The sequence below is a fragment of the Solanum dulcamara genome, chromosome 11 (genome assembly GCF_947179165.1).
Source record: "Solanum dulcamara chromosome 11, daSolDulc1.2, whole genome shotgun sequence".
NCBI lineage: Eukaryota > Viridiplantae > Streptophyta > Magnoliopsida > Solanales > Solanaceae > Solanum > Solanum dulcamara.
This window is the reverse complement of record NC_077247.1, coordinates 51,148,869-51,160,118: the sequence shown is the minus strand read 5'-3', so window position 1 is coordinate 51,160,118 and position 11,250 is coordinate 51,148,869. Positions and strand designations below refer to the sequence as shown.

General features: G+C 35.5%; 1 protein-coding gene across 2 annotated transcripts; it reads right to left on the bottom strand.

Annotated features, from left to right (window-relative positions):
* Nucleotides 1–1,315: 1,315 nt before the first annotated feature.
* LOC129872404 (uncharacterized) lies at nucleotides 1,316–10,673 on the bottom strand. Of its 2 annotated transcripts, none has more exons than XM_055947397.1 (15): nucleotides 10,406–10,673; nucleotides 10,104–10,165; nucleotides 9,855–10,010; nucleotides 9,143–9,300; nucleotides 9,004–9,067; nucleotides 8,663–8,823; nucleotides 8,483–8,555; nucleotides 8,066–8,403; nucleotides 7,560–7,950; nucleotides 7,375–7,475; nucleotides 7,203–7,246; nucleotides 6,223–6,409; nucleotides 2,566–2,710; nucleotides 2,097–2,227; nucleotides 1,316–1,741 (listed from the first exon to the last, which is right to left on the bottom strand). In XM_055947397.1, exons 2-15 carry the CDS (start codon nucleotides 10,147–10,149, stop codon nucleotides 1,598–1,600), a joined length of 2,139 nt encoding a protein of 712 aa, XP_055803372.1. In that variant the 5' UTR covers nucleotides 10,150–10,165; nucleotides 10,406–10,673; the 3' UTR covers nucleotides 1,316–1,597. The 2 variants fall into 2 exon arrangements, with proteins under 2 accessions (XP_055803372.1, XP_055803373.1); XM_055947398.1 differs by having other exon boundaries at nucleotides 8,483–8,540.
* Between the last annotated feature and the right edge of the window lie 577 nt (nucleotides 10,674–11,250).

The window sequence follows — 11,250 nt, the reverse complement described above, 5'->3', positions numbered from 1 at the left end:
GTTTTACTAAATATTTCAATCTCAAATTAATTAGATTATCAAATAATTAAATTTTAAAAAATATTGTCTTAACTTTGAATATCTTATAAAGGTAACAATCACTGTAATATTGATTTTTGTAATTAAAAGTATTACGAAATATTATAAGTAAAAAAAATGATACTCTAATATTTGACATATTCAACGAAGTGAAGTTCTAATTTTAGTTTTAAACACTATTAGAATAATTTTGATAGTATATATAACAATTGATTATATTGAAAAAAATTTCAAAACTATAATCAATAAAAGAGATTTAACCATTTGTATTTTCATGTAACGTACAATAATTTATATATGCTTATTTTTTCTTACAAAATATTACAAGAAATGTTATACTGAAGAAAAATGAATTATTAAATTATAATATTACAATATTTTTTTAGAATTTATGAGAATAAAATACATTTTTTAAAAAAAATAAACGTAACTCTCGGGCTGGCTCGTCAGGATTATCCGAGTCGACTCAGTGATCTATTTCGATGACAATAATAACGGTCCATTTTCTTTACCTGTTTTCCATAGAGTGAAAATTTTCGTTTGGAAAGAGAAGCTTCGGTGCCAATAGTTTTTCGACGGAGATGGCCGAGGGCTTTGTACCTATAATCGCTGGAGAAGAATGGAGAATTAGTTAATTCCAGGGGCTAGGGCAATTTAAATGGGGTTAATAAGAAGAGGGAATTTGGGAGTTGTTCGGGTCAACCCTAATAATATTGAAACCGGACCCATATATTTTCGGGCATCAATAATGCGTTCATTTGTTTGGTCTGAATGTACACAAATGCTATTTAATTCTAGTTTAGTTCGACTTTTCTTTTTTCTATTTTTGTTGGTGATAATAGCATTTTTGGTCCTTAAAGTATTTTTTTTATTTTTTATTTTTATAATATATGACTAAATATATTTAACTCTCAATTAATTAAAATATGTGTTTTTGATCCGACGGTCTACATGTGATTATTTATATGATTATATTATCATCATGAAGTAGTTAATAATTTCTTCCTAGTGGCATGAGAGAAACGGAAATTCAAGGACCTAATTAGTTTATGGAAAAACCATAATATGAAAAAGTGTATGGTTAGACATGAATAAAGGAAAAGATAAAATAAAATGGATGTTTATTGTATGGGTCGGGTGGGTATGAATAAAATGGGAGGGTTGTTTGAAATTGAGTTCAAGCAAAGACATTTATTTTTTAAAAGACAAGAATTACCTTTTTTTTCTTAAAGTTTTGCATAAATGAAATATATTATACTCCTATATTAGTCTAGACTAGAAAGAATGAAGTAGCTCACATTCGCTCGTAAATATGAGAGAATACTGTGCAATATTTCAACTCTAATTGTAAGGAGAACTTTTACGCTATCAAGTTAAGCTAACGTATGAGAACAAACTTTCTTTACATTGTCAGTACATATAACCAACACTTGCCATTTGCAACATTCCTTTGACATGATTCTCTCAAGTACCATATTGTTGGCCCGTGTTCAAAAAGGAATAAACAAGAGAGAATATAACATCCTTGTGGCAGGAGAAAATAGATAAACTGAAACTTTCACACTTCACTCGTATACTGAGTCCATTTCATGAAATCATCTTCATCGTCATACTCCTTAACTGGACTCTCCATTTCCGGAACATCTTGCTCCACTGCTTCAACTTCTTTTTCCTCAACATGTTCGGACTTTGCTTCTTCCTCCTGTGCAAAATCATTATGCAGCAAATGCATGAGTCAGGAAATTGGAAAGAAAAAAGAAGAAAATTTCTCGAGGACAACCCTGATAATAGTCTACTCAAACCACGTAGGCCACATTCTTCCTTTCTCCAGCCAGGTAATAACACAAGAAACATCATATAATAACATGTGCATTTGTATGCAGAGTAGAGAACTCTGTCAACATACATTCTGCTAATGCAAGATATGATGCATATAAAATTATGCAGATATAACATTATTGAAAAGAAGCACAATAGATAAGAAGCATGCACCCCCCACCCCCCACACGGAGGAAGATATACAAGAAAGATGATGAGAAGCAAGAGAAGATACATACATAAATCTCCTGAGTCCCCTCCATTTCCTCCTCCCCTGTCAGGTCAACTGACTCGTCTTTATCAGCGTACTGCAATTCCTCAGCTTCAATTTGCTTTAAACGCTCAATTACTCGTTCAAAGTGGGAATGATCTGCAACAAGTATATTATCATGTAAAACCTCTATAGAAAACTTCAAAAAAAACGTGACACATTGTACTAGAAAAGCCTTTCTCTTCTTCAGGCCAATGGTTCCTTTTCCGTCTGTGATGGTCTGATGACAGAGAAGGAAAATTTAAGTGGTGCATGCTTGTCATGCTGATGAAACATTACTCTTTATTGGAAGGTTTCTCTGAAAAAGTAATTATTCATTTGTATAATGTATCTCAAAACTCTATTTTACGTCCATTTAAAACAAATGTTATCATAATAATGAGTCTTGAGGAAATATATAGATGTGAGTGCGGCAGAGAAAGTTGAACAACATTTACCTTTCGAACGATTTGTTAGAGCATCATGAAGCCTAAATGGATTTTGCCGCTCTTCTTTCTTGAGTTTTAGCTTTAGCTGTCTACGTGTCCGGCCAGTAAACAGTTGTTGTATCAGGGATAAGTCTGTTCCAAACTGCTGCACAGCCTGAAGAACATGTTTTTAAATGTTTAAGAGAAAACCAAGGAAAAAGAACAAAAGAGTATGGAGTGCATCACAGTACTATTTGCACCTAATCACATCAAGCATCTTTATCCATTAGCTCTATCTGGTGCCATGACACCTTATAGTCAAAAGTTATACTACCTTTTTCAAATACCTGATTACTCATAGCATCTGGGGTGCTGCTTCCCTACTCTTCACATAAAAGTTGAAAATTATCTTATAAAAGGGAATTTATCTCATATGTTTCAGTATGGATAACTAAGGTGCCAGGGAAGTGTGTTTCTTCACATGGTTAGCTACAAGAGGGGTGATTTTGACGGCTGACAATTGAAAGGTTGTCTGCTTGAGCTGTTGTTTTCTTTGCATGGAGGCAGCTCAGGATGTGGATCATATTTTGTTACTTAGCAAATTAGCCACAAGGTTATGGAGGGATATTTTCAGATGGTTTGGTGTTTCCTGGATAATACCAAAAACTACGAAGGAGTTGATGTTCAGCTGGAAGAGTGGAGCTAGAAGAAGGACAAGGGGTGTAATGTTACTCCTCTTGTTCTAATGTGGATCATTTGGAAAGAGAGAAATATGAGAGCTTTTGAAGGGGTGGAGATGAGCTTTGCACAATTAAGTAGTCTCCAACCCCTTCTTTTCTTTTGATGCACCCATGTAGTTCTGTTTGTATAGAGGACAAAGTGTCTTTTGGAGAGAATCATGGTTTTTAGGTTTCTCCTTTTTAGGTGTTCCTCTTGTATAAAGCCAAGTTGGCCTTGTTATAATCAATGAAATCTTTTACTTGATCAAAAAAAAAGTTGAATTTATCAAAAGAATAATAATCTTATAAAAAGGCTCACACTTTTTTTTAACAAAGAAACAACTGTTTAAGCAGGGGTCACACCTTCTTTGAACAAGTCCAGACCATATTAATGCAGTTCCCCATAGTTTCTCCAGCACTCATCAAATTCATTCATTTCATTGTTCTTATTTTCTAGAGCATATAAGAGAAAGGGGGAGGAAAACAGACGATGGAGGCACACAGCTACCACAGCCGTAAGCACCTCGCTGGTTTGTAAGACGTTCCAGAGATAAGAAATTGCAATCAGCACACAATTTGATGACTGGTCTTCTCTCTTTATGTTCTTCATAAAGAACCTGAATCTTAAAAGTTCCTGGTAAAGTGATGGGCCAATTCTGACATCGCATTGAACTTATAAAAGGAGACTTCAGAATCTCAGGTGTCCAAGGACAGTTATAAGACTCTCCACCACAGTTAACAAAGATGCACAAAGCTAAGGCATCCAATAATGCTTAAAGATAACTGGAAAGTGGAAACGCTATGTGAGATGTGTCGTAAAGGTAATGGACTCTTAACATCTCATGTACTTCACACATGTATTAGCTATACACAACAACAATACTGTGCAGTTAGCTAGTACTTTTTAGTTCGGTACTTCAGTTTATATAATTAACACAAGCCACTGATACTTTCAAGTTCATTTCGGAATGCCCCCACATTGCATCAATTTCTTATCAAAAAGGAAAGGAAACCAACAATATGTTTCAACGGACTACACCTCATTCTCGAACAAGTTGGGATGTTTCAACTGGGTTAGTGATACAAATATCATAGTTCAAGGTGTCATGGCATAATCTCTTACAAAGTTGCTTGTTCATTAGCTAGCAACCCCTAACTTAACTGCATCAAAAGCTAACAGATGCCAAGAGCTAAAATGATGTCCAAGGTTTCAGTTACATTCAATATCCACAAATCCTAGCCTAAATAGGCGAAAAGTGAATGAGTCAGTGCTTAGGTGAGAATTTCTACACAACATTTCAGCTTAGATAACCCTGCACAGTTCTTTTATCAATTTTCTAAATGATTAATAGAGCAGTAGAATAATATTCAATTTGAAACTACTAGGGATGCCAAAACAAATTTAAGGATTCTTTAACCCAACTTTAGAATTATAGAAAACAAAATTTATCATACATTCTATATAACCGTAGTGTCAGAGCCAGCATGCATGCACCTCTACTAATTCCACGAGATACCCGCTACACTGCTACCTCCCACCAGCACAAGTACCCTATAGTGTTTTTGCCTAGTGGAATTTGTACCTAAAACCTCTGGGTTTACAACCCACTTCAGTGACTGGCTGACTGCTAACCCAAACTCTTGGCCCGTCAGCAACCTAATGATCTGTTTAATGCATTAGCGCTACATCCAGAAAAGAAGCATGAATGATCCCAGTTGCATCTCCAGGGCCAAAAGGAAGCCTCAACTTCTACCAGCACGACAAACTTTTTTATTTTCTACCATTTTGCATCTTCTTCTTTAAGACATATCAACTTCTTCAATATAAAAACATAAAACATATCAAAATCAAATGCCCAAGAGAGGTAAAGTTAATCTAACCCCCCCCCCCCCAGCGGCTCTGATTGACACATGCTGAGGATAAAGATGCCAAAGAAGTTAATGCTACTGCCAGGTTCAAAATATCTTTGGGCTACTCTAGCACCAGATAGACTGGGTTCACGCTTATTAGAGGAACCATTAATAGACGAAAATGAGAAGCTTGCTTAGACTAAATAAATAACTTGATCAAACTCAATCGTTTAACCTCCACCACCCCCGGGTTCCTTCTTAAAGGATGAATTGATAGCATACAGACTCTTCAAGGCACATTCTTGCTAGCGTTTGAATCTTCTACTAAGTTCCTTTTGACTAAATAGTACATAGTCAGACCAGCTTCCCACTTTCCAACAAGTACATTCCTGGAAAGGTAAACTACTAAGTTCTACAGAAAAGGGCAAGCTACTATGTTCTACAAAAAATTACATTACTTGGATGCTTCATTTGCCTTGAAGTATTCATTATCGAATGAAATAGACGTGGAAACTTCGTATTTCAAAGTACACTAGAAATAGACAAAAGCTGCATATCATTACCCAGTTCTTACAAACAACTATATCATGTATATACCCGTGAATGAGTCTATGTAACATAAAAAATAAAAAAAGAAAAGAAAAGTACCATGTGACATGGACAAGGACCAGACACAATCTAGTCTGTCAAGCATTCTTTCTATAGAAATACTTCATTTTCTTTTTGCTTTAAAACTGCATTAACCCACATTATAGGTGTCTTTGCATCCCATAATTCACTAGGATGGTACAAGTATATCCATGTAATATTTGACAAGGACCCTTATCTCAAATAGAGAAAACAAAGTAACAGTGAAATAAATAAATACCAACAAGCATGTCCTACAGGAGTCTTCCACTGCTATCTCATAGGTAGGTCTCAATAATTGAAACAAATTTCATAACATAATTGACAGATCTATGAAAGGAATCCACAAACTTTTATAGGGAATGCCTAGGTGAATCTGCTAATAACTTGAGCACTTTAAAGTTGTTGAACTAATTCTTCCAGATCAAATTCAATTATCTCCATATTTACTTGTCTATCTTTCAGTAGGATACCAATGGAAGGGGTGTACCTCATAGAAAAGTTCTGTGTCCTGTTTTGACCACCTTGTGCTCGGGGTTTTATCCATGTAAGTCTGGTAATTGAAGTAGGCAGTAGTATCTTCAGCTGTAGTACTTTTTTTATGATCATTAGCTTCCCCCTCTTCATCTGAAGCATAGGTCTCATCCTCGTCATAATTAGAAAAAGATGCACCAGCACTGCACCAGCACAGGTCATGGAGAAATTGTGACTTGAAAAAGAAAGGATCTGGTCCCAAAGAAGAAAATACACGCAACACCCTCCATCACAAGTAAAAATGTGCACTTTGACACAACAAAAGCAACTGATACCAAAACTATTCCAGCAAGCATCGAACTTCTAAGATCTCTTGTCCTGATAAGTTTACCTTCCGGGAATACAATTTAGGTTCCAGAAAGAGAATTAGAGTACTTTACATTATATATATATTTTTTTTCATATTACATATGACAAAATTATACATCTCAAACCATGTCAAAGATCACCTAGTATGACTTCCTAACATCCATATTGGCTTGAAGGAGCACAAATTATATAACATATTTAAGCATGAAGTGTTTACCAATGGCATTTCTCTCATCATTTTCCTCTGACCAATTAAAATAGCTTCTCATAACAGTACCTTCCAGCTTCTAATATGAAAGTGGTTGGACTGGTATGTTAGAACAGTTCTAAAAGTAAAGAAAATAATGAAGCTGTAGGCAATATAAAAAAGACCAGTGATGCTCTTAAATAGATAGAAGATGGATCTGATACGAGAGAAGCAGACGTTATGAATGGAAACTAGAATATATCGAACCAATATACACATCATCTACTTTTCACTATCAACAAGAACAGACTTATTAAACTATGGAGTAAACAGATAAACACCAAGTAAATGGTTAAACACAGAATAGTATTTTTTTTCACAAATAAAACAAAAGGTATATGTAGATTACTAATATTTAATTGTATATAAGCTTCTGATACCTCTGATCTGTAGTAGGTACTTGTGACACTGCTGCATCTTTTTTCTGCAAGTAAGGATGGCAACATGAAACAAGAGAATCAAGGATGACTGTCAAAATAACAAAATATCATTTTAATTTTTCCTCGTATTAAAAGGTTGATTGCAAACAAGAGAAAAAAAAAAGCAGCATACCGCCAACCGCTCTTTGTGCTCAGCTAATAAAATTAGATCCTTAATAGGCACCCTTGAATAGTCAAACTCATCCAGGGGAACCTCAAGCAAAGCCTTGTCCACTGTAAACAAAGAAGTTAGTTCCTGATCAAAAAACAATCATAACCATAATTACGCCAAATTTCAGCAATACCCACTAGGCTTACCTGTTCTCCTCTTTTGACGAGTGGAATGAGAAAACTTCTTAGGCTTCTTGTTGGCTGCCTGATCAGAAGCTTCAGCAGTCCTTTTACTCTTCCTAACTCGTTTTCCTTCCTTAGTAACTGTTTTCTTGGAATTCTTCTGTACCTTTGTCCCTTGTGAGTCATTTTCCACCAGAAAATCCTCATCATTCCCATTTGTAACAGAATCATTAGGATGTTCAGGCACATATTCCCCATCACCAATTACATCTTCATCACACTCATCTACTAGTCTATATGCATTCACGGACTTTCTTCTACTCCTTAATGATCTACTCTCACCGTTCTCTTCACTAATTGCAGAAACTTCAGATGCAGGGACTTTTTGTTTTTTAGTCTTTGACCTTTGAGGTACCTAAAAGACAGTTGCAAGTGGGTTAAGAAGAGGAACAAATGACTCCAATGAGGTAAACTACTGCAAAAATTAGAGAAATAACTGAAATAATTTGAAAAACAAGTTATGGATTTACAGGTTCCTCAGGCATCTGAGAAGTAGCCTCAGAGTGGTTTGCTGGGATGCCAGCATCTGGAAGAGAAGCCTCCCCAACATATTCTTCATGAACTGGAAATTCATGCACAGATTCTGTAATAATACTATTATCAAATCCTCTGGCTGAGAAATCAAGGACATCAGCAGCAGGTAATCCATGTTCCTTCCCATTATCCACAAAATCCATTTCAGAATGAACGGAGTGTGAATCTGGCTCACATGACACAGACTCTCCGACGACTGAATCAGGAATGATTGTATCATATCTCTCTCTGTATACTTGTAACTTGGGTTTGGGTTGGAATCTTCTACTCTGTCCTGAATAAAGATGAGAAATTTAGAAGGAGCACAGGATATAATAACGTACAAGTACAGGAACCTGAAAATTCAGTCATACCAGATATAGTAGTTACCCCAAGGATATCAGCTTCCAAGGAAGGGTAAGTGTCCATCTCCTGCAACCGGCAAAGCTGGAGTTTTGGTTAGTGCGCCAAGGAATTTAAGTGACAATGTTTCTCTACTCGGAGTAAAAAGAAGGGAAGGACATGAATTTGACCATCTGACAACTTCCACTTACAGAAAGAACACTTCCTTGGAATGTTAATGCATCTTGGGCTGCTGCAACTTCATCAGATTGAAGATTGGAAGCATTATGAACTGAATCATCAACTGCAGAAACTGGAATTAAAAGCTGTTCTTGTTGCTTCTCTGCATCAGCAACATGAGCAGCAGATGGATCTGTAGCAGGACTAGAACTCTCAGCATTATATGCAGCACAGAATTTTAATAATTTAATCTTTAATTGGCCAATCATCCAAAAGAAGGAAACCCATTTGCAGCATCCAAAATCAAGTTCCAATTAATAGCAATATGCAGGAAAATTAAGTAATAAAAGAACAGAAGAAGATTGTTTGTTACCTATGCCGCTTGAGTGAGGAAGTAAATCATCAAACGAATCCAAACCTATATATATGTCTGCATTCTGAAAATTAAAGAACTTTAATAAGGATACAAAAGATCTGTTAATGTGATCACGATATGATTAAGAAAATATCACCTCTCCCTCAGATTTCTCAAAGCAAGATTTCCAATCTTCATTGTTATCATTCATTACCATACTTGCATCTAGACTTGAACCAACTGATGGAACCAAAGTTTCTGCAGCAAGCGGACGCCCCAAGGAAGGTTCTGCTGACACACAGCTTTGTTCATCGCCTACTTACATTTAACAAAAGAAAATCATTCTTGAAGAAGTCTTACAGCATCAAAGCAGAACAATTTTAGACTATTTATAGCATATTTTATATGACATTTCAAAAGCTAAAAAATATAAAACCAAGTTTGTCTAGAAGGCAAATTCTGATTGCACACAAGAAACAAAAGGCGTTTTGAAGGACAAAGAGACTCAACTCTGAAGATTAAATCTGATTTTTTTTGCTGATTTGGTCTAGGTGCAAATTGGAAGGGACAGATGAGAGTGAAAATCTATTACAATTCCTAGAATCTTTTGTATAAATAGGTGGAGTACTTATTTTTATTTTTTGCCTTTTTGCTTTTTTGGCTCTCTAATTTTATGAAATCACAGCACTTTCTTAGTACTAGATTTTGGCATCAATAATACTTGCCTTTTCATATGTTATGCACAAAAGCAATCAACATTTTTGATGACCCTCCGGCCTCAGGGCCTCAACAATTATTATATGATCAAATTTAGCAATAAAATATTCCGGAAAAGAAAATAATAAGAACATAAAGGCAAGAAAGCCAACAATTTTGAGAATTCTTTGCACTCTTAAGAGCCTCAGAGGAATCAGCTTCTACAGTATCACTAGTGGGTTTTGACGTCAAAGAAGAGGATGCAACATCTGGACCTTTCTTCACCGGGCGGGGCTTCGCCTTCGGTTGAAATTTGCCACCAGCCTTGACTGCATTAAATAACAATATTAAGCTTAACCTTTAAAGAACGAGAATAAATTACATCGCAAACTTAGAAAAAAAAAACATTTCTCCCTGCTTACCAGTCTTTGAAGCACCATTGGCAAAAATATCATCTAATAGGTCCATGAGCACACTTTCAACACTGAAAAGAACAATAACTGATAAGACAAACTGCAACCACAAATATCTTTTGTAATTTTTCAAGGCAAAACACATAGGAAGACACTAAAGCCATGACTTCTCATCTTTAGTGGGAGTGCAGATTGAATTAGGACAAAGATAAAGTCTAGGGTTTGCGTTTTGGGGAAGAGAAGAGAAAGGAGACTCAAGGCGTATAAAAAATTGGGGAAGAGATAGATAGAGAGAGAGAGATAATTTTCACCAGTAGTTTTCCTTTTCCAAGAGAAAACCAATTAGTGGAACTCGATCAACTAACAGTTACTGGTGGCGCGAGATACGGCGGGGGAGGTGGAACAGCGGTGACTGTGGCAGACTGTCGACAGTTTGGTTTTGTCCGAGAGTGTGATTGTCGAGATGATGCACCGGCGGCCGAAATCGCCGGCCGATGATAGAGAATAGGGAAAAGTAAAAACAGAGGGAAAATCATTTATAAATTAGGGTTAACTAGTGAATTTTGTGCAGTCGTAAAAACTTTTCACAAAATACGGAAATAAAATAAAAAAAAAGACCTCAAGCCCGCCTTGATGACAATAACTTTCCTCCATACATATTATGTTTGATTTTTTTATTTTCCATTTTGATCCCTTACTAATATACCTTTTCTTTTTATTAATTTTGTAAAGATCTTATATCCTAAAGTTCCTAAAATAATTAGTAATATAACATTTGCATTTAGTATATGTAAATCATTTTTGTAACGAAAGATATATCCACTCTAAATTAAATTATAAATGAGGGATAAATCTTTTCCCTTTAAATAATAGTTCGAACAAAATTTCAGAAAATCTTTCAATGCTATTTTACATTTAGGCATAATTAAATTAGAATAATTTAGTCAAACAACCCACTCAAATAATGACATTAAGTAGTGTAATTTTCTTTATGAAATGCGTTGAAATCGTAAAAATCATTTATCAAGGACGAAGCTTGAGCTTCAGTTACGGGTTTGGCCTAACTGGTTGTGAACAAAATCTATTTGTTCTGCAGATATGTGAACTCCCACTAAACCTGGAAAAAACAAGACCATATATGAGGGATTTGCTCAAG